The sequence below is a fragment of the Hemiscyllium ocellatum genome, chromosome 1 (assembly GCF_020745735.1).
Source record: "Hemiscyllium ocellatum isolate sHemOce1 chromosome 1, sHemOce1.pat.X.cur, whole genome shotgun sequence".
Taxonomy (NCBI): domain Eukaryota; kingdom Metazoa; phylum Chordata; class Chondrichthyes; order Orectolobiformes; family Hemiscylliidae; genus Hemiscyllium; species Hemiscyllium ocellatum.
In genome coordinates this window covers 131,484,985-131,511,749 of record NC_083401.1, presented here as the reverse complement: position 1 = coordinate 131,511,749, position 26,765 = coordinate 131,484,985, and the positions used below count along the sequence as shown (strand labels likewise).

The window sequence follows — 26,765 nt, the reverse complement described above, 5'->3', positions numbered from 1 at the left end:
AGAAGTAGAGAGGATGTTTCCACTGGGAGGTGAAACCGGGACAAGAGGGCATAGCCTCAAAATTAGAGGGAGCAGATTTAGAATGGAATTGAGAAGGAACTTCTTCACCCAGAGGGTTGTGAATCTAAGAAATTCCCTGCCAAGAGAAGTAGTCGACATTATTTCAGTAGATGTTTTAAAGCCAAGATAGACTTTTTTTTGAACAATAAAGGCATTAAGGGATATGGTGAGAGCGTGGATAAGTGGCGATGAGTCCATGAAAAGATTAGCCATGATCTTATTAAATGGCGGAGCAGGCTCAAAGGGCCAGGCGGCCTACTCCTGCTCCTAGTTCTTATGAAACTGTTGGTGCAATTGTCTGTCAAACCTGTGCTAGAAATTCCTTCTTGGACTTTAGCTCACTCTCTTAAATGAAGCACACATTTTAAAAATTAATTAGATCCAATTTCAAGGCAAATTGGTTCCAAAATGGTTGTTGGCAGATGCAAGAGAGACATTTGCTAGATCATTAATCCAATCAAAGGAATAAAGTTGGCTATCATGTGCCTCACTGCACAGAGACTGGAGTTGAAAATAAATGAACCGTGGCTTTTAATGTTTGCAATGCTTTCTCTCCTAATTCAGATTTCTGTTTCTTGTAACACTCCATTGTCACCGCTGTTAAAATATAGTTATAACCAACTTATAGTTTGAACAACTTATAGCCAAGCCTGTAGTGTCACCTGGCATATTTGTGTAACCGCATGAGATCAAAGAGAGATGGGCAGAGAAATTCTCACATTTTTTGACGTTTTCAGTATGCTACTTGTCTAACTGATACCTTTTGGCTCAGTGACAGTAGTAATGTGGTATCCTTGCTTCTACGTAAATAAGCCATGTGCCCAATGTGCAATCCAAAGACCGGAGATTAAGACCTGAAGGTTTGCTCCTGGAAGCGCAGGGTCAGGAAGCACCCTGACTCAGTAAACTCATCTCATAAGAAGCTACCCCGGATGGTCTCAGTTTAGTTCCAGAGATGGGGATATTCTAAACCTCTAGTAATGTGGAGGTAGCCTCAGGGGCTGCCGTTTGCAGACGCAGACAGTATGAAATGCCCAGAGCAACACTCCATTACTTGTAATAAAAAGAATAAGACAAAACACATCCCTACAACCATTTCCCCTCAGCCCCCACATATTCCTCATGCTTTAGCCGTAGCAGCACATGCCAACCTATACCCATGTAACAACTCTTCCACCTGCAAACTCTTGATGCCAATATATTCCTCTTTGCAGCCGCTATGACAACTTTGCACAACTCGTGGCAACCCATAACCAACAAGTTCTGCCCTTATAGCCTCCAAGCCAGCTCATTTCGTATCTACCATGGGCAGACCTCAGCAACCATGTCAAGATGGAAAAAAGTTTTTTTCTGCAGTGTCTATTACTACTTTGAAATAAAACGTACTTTTAGAGTAATAGAGTCATAGATATACAGCATGGAAAAAGACCCTTCGGTCCAACCCATCCATGCCGACCAGATATCCCAACCCAATCTAGTCCCACCTGCCAGCACCTAGCCCATATCCCTCCAAACCCTTCCTATACATATACCCATCCAAATGCCTCTTAAATGTTGCAATTGTACCACCCTCCATCACTTCCTCTGGCAGCTCATTCCATATCTGTACCACCCTCTGTGTGAAAATGTTGCCCCATAGTCTCTTTTATATCTTTCGCCTCTCATCCTAAACCTATGCCCTCTAGTTCTGGACTCCCCAACCCCAGGGAAAAGACTTTGCCTATTTACCCTATCCATGCCCCTCATAATTTTGTAAACCTCTATAAGGTCACCACTCAGCCTCCGACGCTCCAGAGAAAACAGTCCCAGCCTGCTCAGCCTCTCCCTATAGCTCCCAATCCTCCAACCTTGGCAACATCCTTGTAAATCTTTTCTGAACCCTTTCATGTTTCACAACATCCTTCTGATAGGAAGAAGACCAGAATTGCAGACAATATTCCAACAGTGGCCTAACCAATGTCCTGTACAACGACAACATGACCTCCAAACTCCTGTACTCAATACTCTGACCAGTAAAGGAAAGCATACCAAACACCTTCTTCACTATCCTATCTACCTGTGACTCCACTTTCAAGGAGCTATGAACCTGCACTCCAAGGTCTCTTTGTTCAACAACATGCCCTAGGACCTTACCATTAAGTATACAAGTCCTGCTAAGATTTGTTTTCCTAAAATGCAGCACCTCACATTTATCTGAATAAAACTCCATCTGCCACTTCTCAGCCCATTAGCCCATCTGGTCAAGATCCTGTTGTAATCTGAGGTAACCCTCTTCACTGTCCCCTACACCTCCAATTTTGGTGTCATCTGTAGATTTACTAACTGTACCTCTTATGCTCGCGTCCAAATCATTTATGTAAGTGACAAAAGGTAGAGGACCCAACACTGTTCCTTGTGGCACTCTACTGGTCACAGGCCTCCAGTCTGAAAAACAACCCACCACCACCACCCTCTGTCTTCTACCTTTGCACCAGTTCTGTATCCAAATGGCTAGTTCTTACTGAAGTCCATATAAATCACATCTACCGCTCTGCCTTCATCAATCCTCTTTGTTACTTCTTCAAAAAACTTAATCAAGTTTGTGAGACATGATTTCCCATGCACAAAGCCATGATGACGATCCCGAATCAGTCCTTGCCTTTCCAAATACATGTACATCCTGTCTCTCAGGATTCCCTCCAACAAATTGCCCATAACCGAGGTCAGGCTCACTGGCCTATAGTTCCCTGGCTTGTTTTTACTGCCTTTCTTAAACAGTGGCACCACGTTTGCCAACCTCCAGTCTTCCCGCACCTCACCTGCGACTATCGATGATACAAATATTTCAGCAAGAGGCCCAGCAATCACTTCTCTAGGTTCCCACAGAGTTCTCGGGTACACCTGATCAGGTCCTGGGGATTTATCCACTTTTACCCATTTCAAGACATCCAGCACTTCCTCCTCTGTAATCTGGACTTATTGATAAAATTACTTAATACCTGATAAAAACAATTATTTATATTACTAGATTCACATCAAAGACTTTATAACCACATTTAACTCTTTATTAAGCTGGGAGCTATTAGGTTGTACAATATGGTAATGATAGGTTGTGAAATCGGTCACGCAGTACAGTCCCTTTAATGAAAGTTCTCAGGTTTAAGTCAATAGACAGAATGAAATAGCAAGCATTTGTTTTTAAACTGCAGACCTTTTTAAATTTAAAAGCCAAGAGATTTAAATACCTGACAATCTGGCCATTCTAAGCAATTTAAATGCTTTGACAACTTGATCCTTTCAATGAATTGATCCATTGTTAACACACATTTATGTCTATGTTTAAGAATTGCAAAGCAGATTTGGCATTTTGCCTCACCTTACCATTCCCAAGGGCACATTGCAACTCCAAAAGTGTCTTTGGACTTGTGCAAACTATCACCACATTTCTTCAAAAAGATATCCACTTCTCAAATGAACTCTGATAAGTTTAGACTTATCCACATTAGATTTAGGTCACAGATGCTACCAGACATGCTGAACTTTCCCAGCAATTTCTGTTTTTGTTTCTGATAAATTTTGACTTCCTCCTAAAATGTTTTGGCCATCCCACAAATGAAAATTGGATCAGTTTAATGAGAGCTGTACTTTTATGCATGTAGCTACTGTGGCAATTCTACACCTAGCCCCATTTCTGTTCTGGTGAAAATGCTGGGGTTTCTGGATTTGTGTGAGGGACTTAAGGAATCAGGACACTAGCAGCATTTAACTAACCCAGATAACCTCTCTGTTAGCATCAATCTCAGGCTACGGGGAGACTCTGAGAGACTACTACACTGTCAGAGGTGTTGTCTTTCAGTTAGGAGGTTAAACTGAGACCTCAACTGCCTTCTTAGATAAAAGTAAAGGATACTGTGGCATTTTTGGAAGAAGAGCAGGAGAATTCTGTCTTCTAACCAATGTTCATGTTTCTACCATCACCACTCTCATAGCTTTACAGATTATGTAATTGTGTAACATTGCCACGTGTAAATTGGCTGTTGTTTTCAGATTGTGATGAAAGAACTCATTAGCTGTTTGTATGTTCCTTTGGAATATCCTGAGACATGAATGTTGCTGTAATAGAAGATCTTTTTTATTGATACAGTGCTGGAGATGTTCATAGTGTAAAATATTAGCATGTATGTATTTTCTGAAGAAGATGACAAAGTCACTTAGTCAGAGGGAAACCAGAACATTAGTTCCAATTATCCTTTTACTGAAGGACTCTTGCTTTAACTCCCAAATTGAATTGAATGGAGTTGAGCTTTCATTCTGCAAGTGGCATTCCACTGGCCAATGGCCACCCAGCATTATATCAAATGGCAACTAGTGAACGTGATTCATTCAGTTCAGAATGGACAGAGAATTTGCAGTTAACTTTTCACCTTTACATTTCTCATTACATTCCTATATGCATTTTCAACAATATTTTTTTTTCTCTGTAAACATTTTAGATGTATGAGCCCTCAAAGTGTTTATTAAATATGCCACATTGAACAGTTTTACTCTGAGAAGTGATAACCTTATTGTGTGAGGAGGATACAAGGAGACTCCAAGGAGATTTGGATAGATTTCGTGAAAGGGCACACACTTTGCAGATGGAAGGTATTGTGAACTATATGTTAACTTTGCAGAAAAAGAACTGAAAGACAAAATATAAAACTGAAATGGTGAGATGTTGGGAAGTGTGGGGGATCCAGAGAGATCTGGGTGTCCTTGTTCATAAGTCACTAGCAGCTGTCAGGCAAAAGAGGCATACAAATAGGAAGGCAAATGCTATGTTGGAGCCTAATTTCATGGGGTTTTGAGTACAGGAGTAAGGATGTCTTGCTGCAATTTTATAGAACCTTTGGGCACATCTTAACTGGAGGATTAGGCTCATTTTTGCTCCCCTTAGCAAAGGAAAGGTACATATGTCAAATGGGGTCTGCAAAGTACATTCATCGGATTAGTCACTGGCTGATGGAATTGTATTATGACCAGAGACTGAGGAGACTGGTTCTCTACTCCCTAGAGTTTTAAAGAATGAGATGAGACCTTATTGAAACTTATAAATATTTGCCGGGTGTGACAGAGTCGATGTTGGGAAGATGTTTGTACAAAACCAGCGGGAATAATCTCAGGATAAGGGACCAAGGTGAGGTGGAATGTCTTTGCTCAGAGGGTACTGAACCATTGGAATCCTCCATCTCAGAAGAAGCCCAATCATCAAGCAAGTTCATGATATATATCCACAGATTTCTGAAGATTGATGACATCGAGGAATATGGAGTTAGCATAGAATAGTAATATTGAGACAAGTGATCAGCCATGATCTAGTTGAATGGTACAGCAGAGTTGATGGACTGAATAACCCTCCTCTTGTTCCTAATACAACTATTTGCCATTCCAAAAATGGTAGCCCAGTCTCAGCCTTATTATTCATTTATTTATTTGTTTGACAGCCCCTGGTGAGTTCTCAGCTCAGCAACTTCAGAGTTATGATTTTTTGTATCAGTCAGAACAGCCCAGTCATGTCTAGAAAGGGTAATAGCATGCCTGCATTCTGCAACTAGGTGCTGATAGTTTCCAAACTGCCTTGCTAGCCACATAGTGCTCAGCCTTGAAATCTCAGATTAGTGTGTCAGTCATTTCAGTGGAATGCTCTTCCTCAACTAATGACAGAAATCTATTGCCTAAATTGTTGGTCTTAATTGAAATCCAACCAGACCTTTGAGAAGTAAAATTCCACCCTCTTTGTAAAATTAGTACTCCATCAGTTTCTCATTGAGTGAAGAGGGTTTGAGTTGGAATTATTTTTCTCTTTGAGATTTGGTTTCAGGCCCACTAAGGTTGGAAAAGGAAGTGGATGGAGCCTGAAAATGCCAGTGCCATGTGGTGTGTGTCTTTTCCAGCATTCTTGCTGACGTCAACCATTTTGTGGGAGTGGGTTCAGCTCACGGCCAGGCTGCCCACCCCATGAGATGAGCAGAAAATGAGGTGTGTTACAATCCTTGGTAACTGCGAGTTAAGAAGGTCACTGGGGTTTTCCATTTGGCTTCTAGTTTTCCGATGGAACAGCAGGAGTTCAGTTGTTCAGAGGTAAGCAGCTAGTGGAGGTATGAGGTGTTAATGCTTTACAGGACTGCAGACACCAAAGAACCTTGCTGAGGGATTCTCAACTTCCTTGATAGTAGTGATTTGGCTGTTTTCTCTACTTTTATTTTAATTGTTTTTTTAAGTGTCAGTGAGAGGTCACATTCATGCTGTGACCTACCACTTACTGAAACCAACTGTGAAACTAAATGTCAAACTAAATAACAATAATATGGGAATATTAGGTTAACAAGTTACTTTTTGATAAAACTCACAGAGAATCCGGAGTCAAAAGTAGCTTGCAAACCCAGTGGGGTTGACTCCCTTCATAACAATATTAATTTCCTGATAAGAAAGTACACTCACCAAAATGATATATTCTTTGGTTCTGTTTCTTATATAAACACTTAACCATGCAATGCAACACCTAATCATTCAAACCACTAACTTGACAGAAGTGTATTAAGCTCTGAGTCTTGTTATCTCACTTGAAGTTGAACTTTGATTAGGCTAAAACATGCCAACATGATTGTTGCCTGAGAGGGCAGCTTCCAAGAACACATCTAATTAACATTTCATAGAAATGAACCGATTGTTTCCTTGTAATTGGTGATCCTTTCACCAAATGTGGGAATTCAGATAAAGATGGCATCTTTTAGACTTGTTAAGATGAATGGCCTACTTCTGTTCCTGTTCTCTTTAACTTTTAATAACACTCCTCCAGGTAAAATTAATTATTTAACCACTGCCATTTACCATTCCTATCTGAACCTAAACTGAACAGATTTAATTTATTCTGAGCCTCACATACTTCGGCTTAATGTTAAATTAATATTTGATGGCTATTATTTCATTTTTTAAATAACATCTTTATAAAAGTTTAAATCTCAGAATTTCTATTTGAAATAGAAACTAGCCATCACTCCTTTTTCTGGATTTTTGTAATGTAGTGATTTATGTTTTCTGGGAACATCGAATTCCATATTTGCTTATTTTGTTTGACTTTTTTATTTTATAATTTAAATTGTATCACTTCTTTTTCTGTATAAATAACTCTGATAACCCAATTCCTGTTCCATTTAGGTGAGGGAATAATTAATGGATGAGTTTCTCTCATCCCATTATCATATCTAGGAAAAGTTTATGAGAGAGGGCTATCTGAAAGAAGGTAATAATCATGACTTGCTCTTTCCCTTCAAGGTGAGACTGATGAGACTCTGCTAACCCTCTTCTATACCATTGAGTTCTGGCTCTCTCAACCAGAAATAGAAAGGAGTTTATTAGGAGATACACTGAATTCAGAGTGTCCCTAAAAAGAGGAGCTTGGATAGTTGTACACCATAGACTGTTGCGCCGAAGCTGCCTGGCATCTGATTATTTTTGAGATCCTATCTGTTGGCCCTCAATTGGACCGGAAATCTCTCTCTCTCTGCCACTTAACAGTGTGCCCCAGTCCAAATCCCATGTCAGTGTCTGTTCCCACCACACCCATCCCCTGCACTCCCATCACACCCATTGCGACACTCCTGTACACCGCCACCTACACTCCATTACACACCCTCACCCCCGAGGTTGGGTTTGGAATCTGGAAACAGTCTCAGTTCCCCTTCACTTCCTTCCTTCGTTTATCTCTTTGAGTTTGATTGTTGGCCAACAAAATAAGCTAGTCATATTTTTGCTAATACTAATCTCCTCAGCGAGAGTACATCCAGATCATAAAAGTGAAAGCAATATATATACTTTATTTCATGTTCTGACTAAAGCTGGAGAAGTGCAGCAGCATGGAAGATTTTTGACTGTTCAATGCTAAACCAAAATTATAAGCACGTGTCCAAACGTCCTTCGAAATGTGCTGAGTTGAAAGCTGTCAGTTTGTAAGTGACTTCCGGAAAGTACCTCGAAAATGAGAATGAGTGCTCTAACATTTTTTTTTAGAGGAACTCCCTCAAAGTTCATCAACTGTGTGGAATGCAAATTATGTGCCATGGGTCTCCAGCAGTACACAAAATCTGAGGGAACATTTTGAAGCTTTGTTTGTTTGGGGTCACAGCCTCTGCAGAGATATTGTTGGCTGGGAAAGTGTCAGGTTTGTCTCTAATCACTCCCTGGACTTAGCTTAAGGCAGACTCGAGAGTAGATGTACCTTGATGACTCCCAAACCACTTCTTTATTACCTCTTCCACCACCTTCAGCACTTCCCTTGCTGAGAGACAGCTTCTCTGAAAGCCAACTATGAACGAGGCATTATTCCATTCAGTAAACATTTCCTCTGGGTGGACACTGGGAAAATGGAAAACATTGCCTTTGGTTCACATTGCAAACTCTCTTGCCTGCCCAATGCCCCCTGTTGAAGAAGGGGTAGGGGAATGAGGTAATTAGTTGTCCTTGGGGTGTGTCAGTTGAGGTAGAAGGACAGAATGCACCTAAATTGGAAGGGGTCTAATATACTGGCAGGGAAATTTGCTACAACTGCTTGGGAGGATTTAAACTAGTAAGGTGGGGGGGGGGACCCAGGAAGATAGTGAGAAAAGAGATCGATCTGAGACGGGTATAGCTGAGGACAGAAGTGAGTCAAACAGTTAGGGCAGGCAGGGACAGGGTAGGACTAATAAATTAAACTATTTATTTCAATGCAAGGGGCCTAACAGGGAAGGCAGATGAACTCAGGGCATGATTAGGAACACGGGACTGGGATATCATAGCAATTATGGAAACATGGCTCAGGGATGGGCAGGACTGGCAGCTTAATGTTCCAGGATACAAATGCTACAGGAAGGATAGAAAGGGAGGCAAGAGAGAAGGGGGAATGACATTGTTGATAAGGGATAGCATTACAGCTGTGCTGAGGGAGAATATTCCCAGAAATACATCCAGGGAAGTTATTTAGGTGGAACTGAAGAATAAGAAAGGGATGATCACCTTATTGGGATTGTATTATAGACTCCCCAATAGTCAGAGGGAAATTGACAAACAAACTTGTAAGGAGCTCTCCCCTATCTGTAAGAATAATAGGGTAGTTATGGTAGGGGATTTTAACTTTCCAAACGTAGACTAGGACTGCCATGGTGCTAAAGGTTTAGATAGAGAGGAATTTCTTAAGTGTGTACAAGGCAATTTTCTGATTCAGTATGTGGATGTACCTACTAGAGAAGGTGCAAAACTTGACCCACTCTTGGGAAATAAGATAGGGCAGGTGACTGAGGTGTCAGTGGGGAATTACTTTGGGGCCAGAGACCATAATTCTATTTTGGGAAGGCACGGTGGCACAGTGGTTAGCACTGCTGCCTCACAGCGCCAGAGACCCGGGTTCAATTCCTGACTCAGGCGACAGACTGTGTGGAGTTTGCACATTCTCCCCGTGTCTGCGTGGGTTTCCTCCAGGTACTCCGGTTTCCTCCCACAGTCCAAAGATGTGCGGGTCAGGTGAATTGGCCATGCTAAATTGCCCGTCGTGTTAGGTAAGGGGTAAATGTAGGGGTATGGGTGGGTTGCGCTTCGGCGGGTCGGTGTGGACTTGTTGGGCCGAAGGGCCTGTTTCCGCATTGTAAGTAATCTAATCTAATCTAGATTTAAAATAGTGATGGAAAAGGATAGACCCGATCTAAAAGTTGAAGTTCTGAATTGGAGAAAGGCCAATTTTGATGGTATTAGGCAAGAACTTTTCAAAGCTGATTGGAGGCAGATGTTCACAGGTAAAGGGACGGCTGGAAAATGGAAAGCCTTCAGAAATGAGATAATGAGAGTCCAGAGAAAGTATATTCTTGTTAGGGTGAAAGGAAAGACTGGTAGGTATAGGGAATGCTGGATGACTAAAGAAATTGAGTGTTTGGTTAAGAAAAAGAAGGAAGCATAAGTCAGTTATAGACAGGACAGATCGAGTGAATCCTTAGAAGAGTATAAAGAAAGTAGGCGTATACCTAAGAGGGAAAACAGGAGGGCAAAATGGGGACATGAGATAGCTTTGGCAAATAGAATTAAGGAGAATCCAAAGGGTTTTTACAAATACATTAAGGACAAAAGTGTAACTGGGGAGAGAATACGGCCCTTCAAAGATCAGCAAGGCAGCCTTTGTGTGGAGGCGCAGAAAATGGGGGAGATACTGAATGAATATTTTGCATCAGTATTTACTGTGGAAAAGGATATGGAAGATATAGACTGTAGGGAAATAGATGGTGACATTTTGCAAAATGTCCAGATTACAGAGGAGGAAGCGCTGAATGTCTTGAAACGGTTAAAAGTAGATAAATCCCCAGGACCTGATCAGGTGTAGCCGAGAACTCTGTGGGAAGCTAGAGAAGTGATTGCTGGGCCTCTTGCTGAGATATTTGTTTCATCGATAGTCACAGGTGAGTTGCCAAAAGACTGGAGGTTGGCAAACGTGGTGCCACTGTTTAAGAAGAGCAGTAAAGACAAGCCAGGGAACTATAGACTGGTGAGCCTGACCTCGGTTGTGGGCAAGTTGTTGGAGGGCATCCTGAGGCACAGGATGTATACGTCTTTGGAAAGGTAAGAACTGATTCGGGATAGTCAACATGGCTTTGTGCGTGGGAAATCATGTCTCACAAACTTGTTTGAGTTTTTTCAAGAAGTAACGAAGAGGATTGATGAGGGCAGAGCACTAGATGTGATCTATATGGACTTCAGTAAGGCGTTTGACAAGGTTCCCCATGGGAGACTGAATAGCAAGGTTAGATCTCATGGAATGCAGGGAGAACTAGCCATTTGGATACAGAACTGGCTCAAAGCTAGAAGACAGAGGGTGGTGGTGGAGGGTTGTTTTTCAGACTGAAGGCCTGTGACCAGTGGAGTGTCACAAGGATTGGTGCTGGGCCCTCTATTTTTTTGTCATTTACATAAATGATTTGGATGCAAGCATAAGAGGTACAATTAGTAAGTTTGCAGATGACACCAAAATTGGAGATGTAGTGGACAGCGAAGAGGGTTACCTCAGATTACAACAGGATCATGACCAGATGGGCCAATGGGCTGAGAAGTGGCAGATGGACTTTAGTTCAGATAAATGTGAGGTGCTGCATTTTGTGATAGCAAATCTTAGCAGGACTTATACATTTAATGGTAAGCTCCTAGGGAGTGTTGCTGAACAAAGAGACCTCAGAGTGCAAGTTCATAGCTCCTTGAAAGTGGAGTCGCAGGTAGATAGGTTAGTGAAGAAGGTGTTTGAAATGCTTTCCTTTATTGGTCAGAGTATTGAGTACAGGAGTTGGGAGGTCATGTTGTGGTTGTACAGGAGATTGGTTAGGCCATCATTGGAATACTGCATGCAATTCTGGTCTCCTTCCTATCAGAAAGATGTTGTGAAACTTGAAAGAGTTTAGAGAGGATTTACAAGGATGTTGCCAGAGTTGGAGGATCTGAGCTACAGGGAGGGGCTGAACAGGCTGGGGCTGTTTTCCCTGGTGTGTCAGAGGCTGAGTGGTGACCTTATAGAGGTTTGCAAAATTATGAGGGGCATGGATAGGATAAATAGACAAAGTCTTTTCCCTGGGGTTGGGGAGTCCAGAACTAGAGGACATAGATTTAGGGTGAGAGGGGAAAGATATAAAAGAGACCTAAGGGGCAACTTTTTCACGCAGAGGGTGGAACGCGTATGGAATGAGCTGTCAGAGAATGTGGTGGAGGCTGGTACAATTGCAACATTTAAGAGGCATTTGTATGGGTATATGAATAAGAAGGGTTTGGAGGATATGGGCCGGGTGCTGGCAGGTGGGACAAGATTGGGTTGGGATATCTGGTAGGCATGGACAGGTTGGACCGAAGGGTCTGTTTCCATGCTGTACATCTCTATGACTCTATGATTCAGAGTGATTGGGACTTAGTTTTGTACTTAACTAGGAGTTAAAGCTGGTTTTAAGTCTTCAGTCGGAATCATCCAACATCTCCAGCTGTAACTCAGAATTGGCGATGTCTTCAGAGGTTTCCAGCTGCCAGGCAATTATCGATTAGTGGTGCATCCTTCCCGGATAATTCCTGCAAAGTTAGTACTCCAAAATTTGCAGGTCATAGTGGTCTCTAACAATCCAGAGACTGCGCGACACCAGGTTATAGTCCAACAGGTTTATTGAAAACACTAGCTTTCGAAGTGCTGCTCCTTCATCAGGTGGTTGTAGAGACTACGATAATAAGACATGAATTTATAGCCAAATGAGTACGGTGTCATGGAGATGTGATGATAAAATAAATAATTTTAGAATCCAAACAGGAACCTAACATTTGTACAACATCAGATTAGCAAGTGGTCTCTGGTCGAGCAGTTACTATGGAGAATATACCGGTTGGTGGTGCTTAGCAGTTAACGGCCAGGATTTGTACAATTTTAACACAGACAGTTTAACTTTAGTTGGTCAGGATGTTGACCTGAGAATTAGTTTTATTCACTCACTTGTGAATATGGGCATCACTGGCTGGCCAACATTTATTGCTTGTCCCTAGATGCCCTTGTGAAGGTGGAGGTGAGCTCCTTCTGGAACCACTGCAGTCCACCAGCAGTCAGTAGATCCACAATGCTGTTAGGAAGGGAATTCCAAGATTTTGACCCAGTAACATGAAGGAGCAGCGATATACTTCCAAGTCAGGATGATGAGTGTCTTGGAGGGGAACGTGCGGGTAGTGGTGCTGCCTTCATCCTTCGAGATGAAAGTAATTGTGGTTCTGGAAGATACTGTTTAATGATCTTGAGTGAATTTCCCCAGTGCACCTTGCAAATAGTACATGCTGCGTCTACTAAGCGTCAGTGCTAGAGGGAGTGGATGCTTGTGGATGTGGTGCCAATCAAGCAGGCTGCTTTGTCCTGGATGGTGTCAAGCTTCTTGAGTGTTATTGGAACTGCATGCATCCAGGCAAGTGGGGAGTATTCTGTCATATTCCTGACTAATTTCTTGTAGAAGGAAAGGCTAAGGGAATCGGTATTTGAGTTATGTATTGCCGTATTCATTGTTCCTGATTTGCTCTTGCAGTAACTGTAATTATGTGGTGAATCCAGTTGCATTTCTAGTCAAATGGTAACTCCCAGGATGTTAATAGTGGGGAATTTAGTGATGGTAATCTCCATTATTGGCCGTTAAGATGGTCATAGCCTGGCATTTATGCCTGGATATTGTCCAAATCTTGTTGTATTTGAACATGGACTGCTTCCATTTTTGAGGAGCTGCGAAAGGTGCTGAACATTGTGCAATCATCGCCGAACTTCTTTACTTCTGACCTTATGATGGAAGGAAGGTCACTAATGAAGCAGCTAAAGATGGTTGGGCCAAGGACACTACCCTGAGGAACTCCTATAGAGATGTCCTGGAGCTGAGATGACTGACCTTCAACAACCATAATCATATTTCTATGTGACAGATATCAATGGAGAGTTTGCCACTGATTCAAAAAGTGTGGCGCAGGAAAAGCACAGCAGGTCAGGCAGGAGAGTCGACATTTTGGGTATAAGCCCATAATAAGCCATCAGGAATGTTGATGAAAGGCTTGTGCCTGAAACGTTGACCTCCCTGTTCCTCGGATGCTGCCTGGCCTGTTGTTTTGAATCTGATCTCCAGCATCTGCAGTCCTCACTTTCCTCCATTTTGCCATTGATTCCAGTTTTGGTTCTTTGATGCCATACTCAGTCAGATACAACTAGTTTAGTTGGCTGGACAGCTGGTTTGTGATGCAAAGTAATACCAACAGTGTGGTCAGCATGAAGGACTCTTTCTCAACCTTTCCCCTCGCCTGAGGCATGGTGTGCCTCAGGCTAACCCACCACCAGTTGTCTCTCCCTAATGAGAGAGCAGCTCCACGGTCTGGTAAGACTATGGCAACTAAGAGCATTCTAGGCTCTGGTTGAGAGACATATTCCATATTATGAATTCAAACATTCATCTGTTATCAAATTCACTTCCCTGGCAGCTTTTTAGCCATATCTTCTGTGGTGGCATAATTATAAGTATTATACAGTTCCAGAGCACTTCATGGTGCAGTCAATCAAGGAAAGAGTTTGTGCAGTGCAACTTTTCAGCAATACCAAATACCACAAATGATAAAAGTGAGTATGAGAAGAGCCTTCACAATTGCTTTAATGTGTGTTCTAAGTCAATATTGCACATTGAGATGCTGGTCTAATGGGTCACTGGGCTTTGGTGAGACTTCCCGGAGATTGTTTGCTTCTTAACTCGAGGTAAGGTTCTTATAATCCTGAGGTCCTGTGACACTCCTTTACACTCCAACGTATTGTTTAAAACCTTTCTCCATACATGTTCATTCTAACTCTGTGCCTTCTCTCTACCTGATGTCAGCCATCAGTTATATTGTTTGTCTTTTGCATCAATCTCATTCCAATACATCTCCCTCCAGGTCTCTCTGTTCTTGGCCTACATTGTTCCAGGAGTTTATGCTCACTGACTTCGTCTTTGTAAACAGTAACACGACTATTACCATCATCACTATTATCACCATCTCCTCCTCCCTGCTTCAAAGTCTGAATCTCAAAGGTCGAGACAAGTTGGAACCCTGTCTGGATGTCTTGATCTGGATCTCTGGAGTGATGCTGATGTACTATCTGTGGAATTATTGTGCCACTCTCTGGACACTATCTGATATAATAAGCATTTGTCTGCCTCACATCATGTGTTAATGATACACAGTCTCACTTCTTGGCTCTTGAATGTCTCTTCAGGGTTTCTGGTAATATAAAATCTCGATTGATCTGTTTCTCTGATGACCTTGACTCTTAACATCCTGTCTTTTAACAAGGTTTTTTGCACTGGTTTTAATGGTGATCGAGTATTTGCTCTGTATCTAGAGTTGTACCCTCCTTGTTGGTTTTTATCTGGCTTTTCTTCATTTATTTTGCCACCTTGTTGTCTTGAAAAGCTGTATTGGCCTGAGGTCATATTCTAAAACATAACTTCCTCCCATTAATAATTTACTGGTGAGTGCTTGTGAGCCAATGGTGTTGCTGTATAACTGGGTAGAGCTCATTCTTAGCCTGGAATGTGATGCAGCAGTGACGTCAGTGTTTTGACTGCCCTTTCTGCCTCTCAGTTTGAGTGCAGAGGGAGCAGAGAACCTGTTGCTTAATAGAGGCCTACCTCCACAGTGAACCTCATGAAATCCTCATTCATGAATTGAAGTTCATTACCTGACAGTAATTATTCATGGGTCTGAGGATCATGGACCCCGATGATCCTTTTCAGGTTGAATGAGGTTTTGCCATTTAATGCCATCTTGAATAGCAGTTGACTCCTTCACTCTAAAATTGAATAACTTAATTGCTGGTGCTTCTCAAGGTCTTTCAGTAAATCTTGATGACAACCAGTGGTTCGGTAGGCACTTGGCTGTGTATGTCATTAATCTGATATGATAAAATCTTGTATGTCTTCCAAAGTGCCTGCACCCCATACTGGTTGTTGTGTTGCTGCTTTGCACTACATGATACAGAAATTCCATGGTGAAAATCTAAGTTGGATTCAACTTTACGTCGACTATGATATCACCATTCTGTGATGCAGCAACAAAATGTCTGCCAGTATTTCAAGTTTTGCTTCCAATCATGGCCTGCTGGACTACATTTTCCCTTGCTGACAGTCTGACCCACCTGGCCTTTTGAGCTGCATAACGTTGTCTGAATCTTCCATCTGTTGCAGATAACGTGTTGGTTACTGCCAACATTTCTCTCCACCTCCACAAGGTTAAGATCCCCTTTTCCTACTCAATCAACTGCTGCTTTCAGGAGTGAATCTGCCATAATCTATATGTTGCACTATGGCATATTAATCTCTCACTAGCCTATATCTGTACCTTTGTATGCATGGAGGAATATTTGAGATTTCTTTTAATCCTAGTAATAATAATAATCCCAAGGCTTGTGGTCCATCACATTTTGGAATTTTAAGTCCTGTAACATAGTTGGCCAAGCTTTCTCATCCCCATGTATCGTAATGCTTCTTTTTCTCGATGTAAAACATATCAGTTTTCCTGCTTCATCAGTTTGCATTTGGATAAGGACTGCTCCTGGTCTGTTGGATGATGCACCTGCAGATACTACAGTGAGAAATCCAGATTGTATTGTGCTATTACATCAATGGAAAGCAGCTTCGCGTTACTGTTTTGAGAGGCTGTGGTCTGCTTGACTCCAATGACACTGTTGACCTTTGTTTAAAACCTCTCTCTCTCTGGGTTGAGTAACACAGATTTAGGGGAAGATTTCCTACTGGATTTACCATGCCTAAGATGTGCTATGCATCATGCATGAACTTCAGTTCTGGAAATTTGCTGCCTACCTTGGATCAATCATGGTGCTTTATTCTTGGATAATGTGTTCTAGCAATGTAATAGTCATTCTTGAGAATAAACATTTGCATTTAGTGTAAGCCCTGTATTCTGTACTGACTTTAGCATATTCCTGAGCCTCTGACCATGTTCCCACTTTGTTTGACAGTGAAATAGGACATCATTCATGTCACAAATATTTCCCTTCTCTTCCAAGATTCTAAAATTCTCAGGTGCAGGAGAGATCCCACAGAGTAGCTGATAGAAGTAATATTGCTTGGATGGTACAATAAATATAGTCAATAATCTTGAATCATGGCCAAAGAATATCTGTCAAAATCTACTGTTTGCATCCAGGTTTGCAAAAAAGCTGAATAGTTTGGCAAAATTGGCAACTTGTGTCAACAGACCAAATAAGATGGATTTCTCTTCAGAATCCTTTGTTTAACTGATTGAGATCCATGCACAATCCTAGTTGCCATTTGTCTTGGGAACAGTTTATGGTCCTGAGCACCATTGTGTAGGCTGTATCACTGGTGATATGATCCCACCACCCTCACCTTGTACTTCCTTTTCAGTTATGCTTACCAACAGAGAATATAACTTTCCCATCAAAAGATGAAGATTTTTTCTGGGAGTGTCCAAGCAGATGGGTTTAGCATCTTCTTGCAGAATAATGTGATACTCCTGCTTCAGTTTTTCATTCACGTTTAAACAGTTTAATTCTTGCTTAAATTGTCTCCCATTCTGAAGTATCGTACTAATCTCTCTAAAAGGATCCAGGTAAATACATGCATTTCTGCTCAATACTGAAGTATTATGATTCTTCAGCTTGTAGTTTCTCACTGACAGTTTTTCTTCTGTGACTATATTTTATGACAATTATGTCTGACTCTGACAGACTTCAAACCTAGCCCAATCATGGACTATAAGATGATCAGAGGAATAGATAGAGTAGACAGTCAGAAACTTTTTCCCCGGGTACAACAGAGTGTTACAAGGGGACATAAATTTAAGGTGAAGGGTGGAAAGTATAGGGGAGATGTCAGGGGTGGGTTCTTTACCCAGAGAGTGGTGGGGGCATGGAATGCGCTGCCCGTGGGAGTGATAGAGTCAGAATCATTGGCGACCTTTAAGCGGCAATTGGATAGGAACATGGATGGGTGCTTAATCTAGGATAGATGTTCGGCACAACATCGTGGGCCGAAGGGCCTGTTCTGTGCTGTATTGTTCTATGTTCTATGTTCTATGACAAATAATTTAAGAGGAAAGTGAGGATGCTTGTCTTTGACATCAAAGCTGCATTCAGTCAAGTGTGGTATCGAGATAACCCAAACAAAACTGTATTAACTGTGAATAAGAGGCACAACTCTCGCTGGCTGGCACATAGGAAGATGGTTGTTGAGGTCAGTCCTCTCAGCACCAGGACATCGCTGCAAGAATTCCTCAGGGTAGTGCCCTAGGCCCAACTATCTTCAGTTGCTTCATCAATGACCTTCTCCATATCATCAGGTCAGAAGTGGGGATGTTCACTGATGATTTCATGATGTTGAAGACGTTAGTATTTGAAACATCTGAGCAAGTTTGGAGCTCAGGTCAAACCCAGGGACAGATCTCACTTTCGGAAGCAATCTATAAGAAGTTGCAGTTGTATGTGGGAAAATACAGTGGAATGTGTAACAGACTATACCAGAAAAGGATGCAGTTGTATGTGTGAATATACCGTGGAATGTGTAACAGGCTATACCAGAACAGGATGAAGTTGTATGTGTGAATATACAGTGGAATGTGTAACAGACTATACAGAACAGGACGGAGTTGTATGTGATAATGTACGGTGGAATGTATAACAGATTATACCAGAACAGCATGCAGTTGTATGTGTGAATACACAGTGGAATGTGTAACAGACAACTGCATCCTGACATTTAATGAACCACTATCATCAATGTCCGAGAGGGAGTTTCCAAGAAATCTGTGGGATCTGTCTTGTTCATTTTTGCTATTTATTTTGGCGTGTTCAATTGCAGTTTGAGTAACCTATTTTTAAGTAATTTTAAATCTTTGTGTTAGAAATAAGTTGTCCCTATGTTGTAGATTATATTACATTCTAAACTATATATTAATGTCTTGCTATTTAATTAAAACAATGGAATTTTGTGCTTTTGTTTGCCTAGTCAGTCCCCTCATCTCCCAGTACCTAAAGGGTACTGGGAGATGTTCTTAGCCAGATCCTAACATAAAATTTGTGATCATATCCAAGATTATAACATCATTTAATTGTCTTTTCTGGGATTCTAATAGTAGTTACAATTGACAAAAAGTTTACACTGAAGTCAAGCTGACTGGGAAAAGACAGGAAAGACTGGCTGGAGCTGAAGGACAAAATACAAGTCAATTGGAGACCACTGTTATTTGTTCATTTTATCTTAATACACTAAGATAATTTGTAATTGTTGAATTAAGTGAAGTTGATCATAATTGTTGAGTTCTATGTTCAGTTACTGTGAAATAAACAGGTTCATCTCAATTTTTAATTAGATGTTCAGATTGGTGCCACTAAAGTCAAGAAGGATTCCATTGCAGGTTGTGTAAATAATACCCCAATCCCTATAAGTCATCAAACATGAAGTCTCATACTCTGGCATGACTCGCCATTCTCTGGAAATTCAAGTAACTCCACAGAAATTAGTAATATGCCACCAAGTCACTCTTTATTTACACACGGAGAGTCCTTGACTCTGATCCAGCTCCCTCAGAACCAGCCCTAGAGTCAAGCTGACTGACGGTCCTTTTCTTTCTGTCAGCCAGGGGTCTGTGATTAGACCAGATTAACAGCCCTAATCAGGGAATTCCTATTCTTGGAGAAAGGTGGAGAGTACATTGATAAAGCAAGTCTGCTGAGTACTAGTGTTTCTGACAGAATTACACTAACTAATCATGATTGCAATTCTAAAACTAATATTGATGAATGTAATAAATTAATTATATCAAATAATGTTGCTGTTACAATAACAAGTAAGATAGGTGAAACAAAAGGTTTCTACTGTACCTTGGGGTTCAGTGCAGGGAGGTATGAAATGATACATTTTGTTAGGAGCAATGAAGAAAGGCTACAGAAAAGGATAGAACAGTTTTATAAAGTGCAAGAAGAGGGTTCTGGACTGTTTGTCTGCAAACGTTACACGAGATATCAGGTTGGGTGACAAACAGCTTAATAAGACATAGCAGGTCCTTAGTTTTATAAATAGAGGCAGAGAACAAGAGTGCAAAGCAGGATTTTTGTCTCAAGTGGAGTATTATGTCCAATTCTGGGCATGACAATTTCAGAAGAAGTTGCAGAAAATATTAATGAGATTTGATTCCAGGATGAAAATGTGTTGCTGGTTAAAGCACAGCAGGTTAGGCAGCATCTCAGGAATAGGGAATTCGACGTTTCGAGCATAAGCCCTTCATCAGGAATGAGAGAGAGTAGCCAAGCAGGCTAAGATAAAAGGTAGGGAGGAGGGACTTGGGGGAGGGGCGATGGAGGTGGGATAGGTGGAAGGAGGTCAAAGTGAGGGTGATAGGCCGGAGTGGGGTGGGGGCGAAGAGGTCAGTAAGGAGATTGCAGGTTAGGAGGGCGGTGCTGAGTTGAGGGAACCGACTGAGACAAGGTGGGGGGAGGGGAAATGAGGAAACTGGAGAAATCTGCATTCATACCTTGTGGTTGGAGGGTTCCCAGGCGGAAGATGAGGCGCTCCTCCTCCAGCCGTCGTGTTGTTATGTTCTGCCGGTGGAGGAGTCCAAGGACCTGCATGTCCTCGGTGGAGTGGGAGGGAGAGTTAAAGTGTTGAGCCACGGGGTGGTTGGGTTGGTTGGTCCGGGCGGCCCAGAGGTGTTCTCTGAAGCGTTCCGCAAGTAAGCGGCCTGTCTCCCCAATATAGAGGAGGCCACATCGGGTGCAGCGGATGCAATAGATGATGTGTGTGGAGGTACAGGTGAACTTGTGGCGGATATGGAAGGATCCCTTGGGGCCTTGGAGGGAAGTGAGTGTGGAGGTGTGGGCACAAGTTTTACATTTCCTGCGGTTGCAGGGGAAGGTGCTGGGGGTGGAGGTTGGGTTGGTGGGGGTTGTGGATCTGACGAGGGAGTCACGAAGGGAGTGGTCCTTGCGGAACGCTGATAGGGGAGGGGAGGGAAATATATCCTTGGTGGTGGGGTCCGTTTGGAGGTGGCGGAAATGACGGCGGATGATACGTTGTATGCGGAGGTTGGTGGGGTGGTAGGTGAGAACCAGTGGGGTTCTGTCTTGGTGGCGGTTGGAGGAGCGGGGCTCAAGGGCGGAGGAGCGGGAAGTGGAGGAGATGCGGTGGAGGGCATCGTCGATCACATCTGGGGGGAATCTGCGGTCCTTGAAGAAGGAGGCCATCTGGGCTGTGCGGTGTTGGAACTGGTCCTCCTGGGAGCAGATGCGGCGGAGACGAAGGAATTGGGAATATGGGATGGAGTTTTTGCAGGGGGCAGGGTGGGAGGAGGTGTAGTCCAGGTAGCTGTGGGAGTCAGTCGGTTTATAGTAGATGTCTGTGTTGAGTCGGTCGCCCGAGATAGAGATGGAAAGGTCTAGGAAGGGGAGGGAGGAGTCTGAGACAGTCCAGGTGAATTTCTGGTCGGGATGGAAGGTGTTAGTAAAGTTGATGAACTGTTCAACCTCCTCGTGGGAGCACGAGGCAGCGCCGATACAGTCATCGATGTAGCGGAGGAAAAGGTGGGAGGTGGTGCCAGTGTAGTTGCGGAAGATGGACTGTTCCACATATCCTACGAAGAGGCAGGCATAGCTGGGGCCCATGCGGGTGCCCATGGCAACTCCTTTAGTTTGGAGGAAGTGGGAGGATTGAAAAGAAAAGTTATTCAGGGTGAGGACCAGTTCAGTCAGTCGAAGGAGGGTGTCAGTGGAAGGGTACTGGTTGGTGCGGCGGGAAAGGAAGAAGCGGAGGGCTTTGAGTCCTTCATGATGGGGGATGGAGGTGTACAGGGACTGGATGTCCATAGTGAAAATAAGGCGTTGGGGACCGGGGAAGCGAAAATCCTGGAGGAGGTGGAGGGCGTGGGTGGTGTCCCGAACGTAGGTGGGGAGTTCTTGGACTAAAGGGGACAGGACCGTGTCGAGGTATTGGGAGATGAGTTCGGTGGGGCAGGAGCAGGCTGAGACAATGGGTCGGCCGGGGCATTCAGGTTTGTGGATTTTGGGCAGGAGGTAGAAACGGGCGGTGCGGGGTTGTGGGACTATGAGGTTGGAGGCGGTGGATGGGAGATCCCCTGAGGTGATGAGGTCATGGATAGTCTGGGAGATGATGGTTTGGTGGTGGGAGGTGGGGTCGTGTTCAAGGGGACGATAAGAGGAGGTGTCCGCGAGCTAGCGTTTGGCCTCAGCGGTATAAAGATCAGTGCGCCAAACTATCACCGCGCCTCCCTTGTCTGCGGGTTTGATGGTGAGGTTGGGATTGGAGCGGAGGGAGTGGAAGGCTGCACGTTCTGAGGGTGAGAGGTTGGAGTGGGTGAGAGGGGTGGACAGGTTGAGTCGGTTAATGTCACAGCGGCAGTTGGCTATAAAGAGGTCGAGGGCAGGTAGGAGGCCAGCACGGGGTGTCCAGGTGGATGGGGTGTGTTGGAGGTGGGAGAAGGGGTCGTCAGAGGGTGGGCGGGAGTCTTGGTTGTGAAAGTAGGCACGGAGGCGAAGGCGGCGGAAGAATTGTTCAATATATCGGCGCGTGTTGAACTCATTAATCCGAGGGCGTAGGGGAATGAAGGTGAGGCCCCTGCTGAGGACTGATCTTTCATCCTCAGAGAGGGGGAGATCTGGAGGGATGGTGAAAATCCGGCATGGTTGGAAGCTAGGACCTGGTGTGGGACTGGAGCTGGGGCTGGGGGTGGGGTTAGGGGCGGGGACAGAGATCGAAGTAGGGGCGGAGTTAGATGTGGTGACGTTGCTCGATGTGGGGGCGGAGTCAAGCGTGGGGGTGGGGTCATGCGTCGTGACGGAAATAAGCGTGGGGGCGGGGTTACGTGTGGTGGCAAAAGTCGGTGTGGGGGCGGGGTTATGCGTGGTGACAAAGGTTTGCGTGGGGGCGGGGTTACGTGAAGTGACGAAAGATGGCGTGGGGGCGGGGTTATGCGTGGTGACGAAGGTTTGCGTGGGGGCGGGGTTATGTGTAGTGACGAAAGACTGCGTGGGGGCGGGGTTATGCGTGGTGACGAAGGTTTGCGTGGGGGCGGGATTATGTGTAGTGACGAAAGACGGCGTGGGGGCGGGGAAACCTGAGGATTTGTGCTCCTGCAGGTTAGTGATGTCAGTGGGGGCGGAAGTGGCTACGCCGACGGCAACCAGAGGGGCGGAAATGGTTGCGACGATGGAGGAATGGTGGTCATTCCCGGTAGCCGCGTGGGTCGCGGGTCCGTCGGCGATCGTGGAAGCGGTTGTCTGTGCGGTGGTCACCGGGGCAGTTGTTGGGGCGGCGATCGCGGGGGCTCCGAGGTCGGTGGGGGCGGAAGTGACGTCACGGTCGGCAGCGGCCTTTGGTGCCGCGGGCGCTGTAGCGGCCACATGTGTAATGGCGTCCGACAGGCCTATAGAAGATTCTGGAATAGTTGAGGAGCCACAAGTGTGGGGGTAAGTACATGAAAGTTTTTGGTACTTACTGTCTTTAATCTCTGATATGGCTAGGAAGAACTGTTTGTTGAGTGATTCCAGGATGAAAGATTTCAGGTGTGAGAATAAAAGGGTGAAGCTAGGAGTGTTCTCCCTTGGAGATGAGTACATCGAGAAGAGATTTGACAGCGATGTTTTAAGTTGATGAAGTGGGAGATGGAGGTACTTGGGAGCACCAGGCAGAGTAGATAGAGAGAAACTATTCACAAAGAAGGAATGATTGGAAACTAAAAGACACCTGTTTAAGGTGATTGCCCTTTTATTTTTTTACAATTAGGATTTTTTTGTTCAATGCTGCAAGTGGTTATGGTCTGGAATAAATTTCCTGAGAGTCTGGTGGAGGCTGATTCAACCAGAGATTTCAAAAGGGATCTGGATAAGCACTGGAAGAAAAGAGGTCAAGGATGTATCTGGCATCATAGCTCTTGCTGAGGACCATCACAGACTTGGCAGACTGCATGGCCTCTATCTTTACTGTAATCATTCCATAATTCTAAGTTTCTCAGATTTTGTAAAGCAAAGAAAATTAAACTGAAGCACTATTGGCTAACAGAGTTCAGATAGTGCTTGACTTTGCACTATTTGAAACACCAGTTTTTCCAGTAGAACTTTGTGTGAAGGACTTGGACTGGATTTTCAGAAACAGCTGGAGGTGTGAATTGCAAAGGGCATTTCAGACATAATAAAAATACAGACATCCAGACAAAGTCATACGTTGGTCAGGTGTGTATTTTCAAAGGTAGAAAAGCGAGCAGGTCATGGTTTCCACGTTCACAGGGAAACCTGGTCCTTTGTCAGATAATCTAACAGATTGATCAGCAGGTACAAACTCGGAACTGCAATAATACTTGGAATCTGCACAAGAGTTTAGTCTATTTGTCTGTGAGATAAATTTTGACTCAGCAAATTCAGCATTGAATTAGTTGCATTAATCCCCCAAGGGGAAGGAATCTAACTCCATCCTTTTTAATTATACTTCTGAGATGGATCTTTGCTACTTTGAGATCGGGTTACTGCTATTTCATAGCTAATCTAACAATTGCTTGCTTTTTCATCATACTTGAACTTGTGGCAAAGCCGAGCAAAATAGGTTGTTCAGTCAGTGCTGCTGTTTCTGTGAATTATTACGTAGCTTCATAGATTTTTTTCAGGGGACAATATAACTTGCTGATCCAATGGCAGGGTGTAGATTAAAAGCAATTTAATTAACTGCATGGGGCAATCTGTATAAAACAAAAGGCCAAATCATCCAGTTATTTTGTAAAATTGACAAATCTATGAACTAATTACTGAATTAATGGATACATTGCTAATCTAGACAATTATTATCCAATCTTCAGATTCACATGTACATGAGATGTTTGTAGTGTAACGTCAGTTCTATTTTTTATAAGGTCAGACCACTAGTCAAACAAATCTCAGCTGTGTTCAAATTGGTTCAACTATTTTGTTGCTATTTGTTCAAAAGATTTAATCTCCCCAATGCAAGAAGTCACAAATGATGCTATGTAAATAGAAACACAGGACCTGGTCAGAGGACTTAGTTAAAAATGGAAACAACATCCAGAGGAATTAAGTTTCTGTGTATCTGAGAAGGTGGAGGGTGCCTCTCCTGACAGCATACATGGGTCAATTATAGATGATGCACTCACATTATTAAGCAAAACAACTATGTGTGTCAAGTGTACTCAGTTTTTAGTACCCTTGCCTCTATGACTCAATGTACACTTTCCATTTTAGACCCTGACTACAGGAGGCTGACACTCCAGTACCAGAGGGAGAACTACAGTTTCATTCTGATGACATATTAAACCGAAGCTACACCTTCAGTTCAGTGTGTTCCGTTAGATACACACAGTCCCAGAGTATCATTTTGAAGAAGAGGTGCAGAGTTGTCCTTAGTGCCCCAGCCAATAGTTCATCCTACATCACCAAAAGAGATTTTCTCATCATTATCACAATGTTGTTTGTGGATGTTCGCGGACTGCAAATTGGCTGCTGCATCTCCTACATTACAACAGTCACTGCGCTTAAAATATACTTCATTGGCAGTGCAGGCCTTGAGTCTGCACTAAAAAATGATATGCAAATGCAAGTTTTTTCTTGTGTGCTGGCATAGATCCCTATCAGTGACCCAGGCTTGCATTTACCTAGTTTACCCAAAGCGTGCATTGTGTGAAAATAACTTAATTGAATTTTGATTTTGTGTTCAGGGTTATATTTATTTTAAAATGAACTGCTTTTACAGGTGGCACAGAATTGGGATTATCAATTGCTTAGTAATGTTGCCATGCTAAATTGCCCATAGTGTTTAGAATTGTGTTGAATAGGTGCATTATTCAGGAGTAAATGTAGAGTAATAGGGTAAGGGGATGGGTCTCTGTGGGTTACTCTTCAGAGGGTTGGTGCAGACTTGTTAGTCCAAATGGCCTGTTTCCACACTGTAGGGATTCTCTGATGATATATGATGATGACCAGTTGTGCATTTGCTTTGCTTTCAGCAATACGGACGTACACACAGTGGCTTCATTACTCAAGCTTTATCTCCGAGAGCTGCCAGAGCCCGTCATCCCCTATGCTAAGTATGAGGAGTTCCTCTCATGTGCCAAACTCTTCACCAAAGAGCAAGAAAGTGTAAGAATTTTACTTCTAGTTTGGCTGAAGTTCAATAAATTTGAGATTGCGGATGCATTATGAATTTAAACAGCTGCTTAGGTATTGACATCTTCTCTCTCAATCTGTATCTTCTTTAACTCAACATTTTCTATAATGTGTTGTCCAACGAATAAGTTACTGGCAACATGATGCAAACTGGAATCCACTCAATCTATATGTCTATCATTTTTTATTTACAAATTAAAAAAGATGATTGCACAGATTCCAATTTGTGGCATGATCTCAATTCAGATGGTGTGTGAATCTATAATTTAACGCTTTCATCTGTTTGTTGGTAAAATGAGAAAACAAAATGTGTCTGTTTTGTTCATTGCAGTGAGTGTTTGACTCCTTTGCTTATAGCTGCTAAAATAACAGAGTCATAACTGCTGGGCTTTAGCACCATGAAAACATCTCTAATCATTCTGTTGAGAGGGAAGCTGACATGGTGGTCAATTTAACCAATCAGAACAACCACTCAAGCCTATTAGAAGAAAACAATCAATATTGAGCAGCTCTCACAGGGCATGCTAAAAGAACCAGCAAGTAACATCTACTTGCATTGTGTGAGTCAACAGTTTCAGAAGTACTGGAAGGAAAGTTATTGCTGGACAGAAATCTGGAAATTACAGTTATGTTGAAGATATGCTGCATCTCATAAATACCTGGCAGAATTCCAGATTTTTATGAAAGTAGGAAACTGCAAAGTTTTGAGCTCAATTGTAGTAGGTAAATAAATCTATACATGTGAGGTACGTGTACCTACATCATGTCTAATATAGTGGCACATCCAGTGCCAAGTCTGGCTGATCATTAATCTTTATTAACAACACTGATCTACAGATAGATAAATAATGCAAATGTTATACATGTTAAATATTACTAAGAATGTGCAGGTGAGTCATCTGAAAGGTAAAAATGCAAATCTTCAGGTAAAACCAATCCTTGACAAATGGCTTTGATGAATAGTGTTGATTGTTGTAACTGTAAACATCAACAATTT

The 26,765-nt window shown here is 43.0% G+C and overlaps 1 protein-coding gene across 8 annotated transcripts in view; it reads left to right on the top strand.

Annotated features, from left to right (window-relative positions):
- The window catches only part of arhgap24 (Rho GTPase activating protein 24), a 452,465-nt gene that overhangs the window by 396,979 nt on the left and 28,721 nt on the right, over positions 1-26,765 (top strand). For all 8 annotated transcript variants that reach the window (XM_060826012.1, XM_060826031.1, XM_060826021.1 and 5 more), the window contains one exon: positions 25,609-25,741. In XM_060826012.1, coding sequence (XP_060681995.1) covers positions 25,609-25,741 — 133 coding nt within the window. The remainder of the gene's footprint in view (positions 1-25,608; positions 25,742-26,765) is intronic.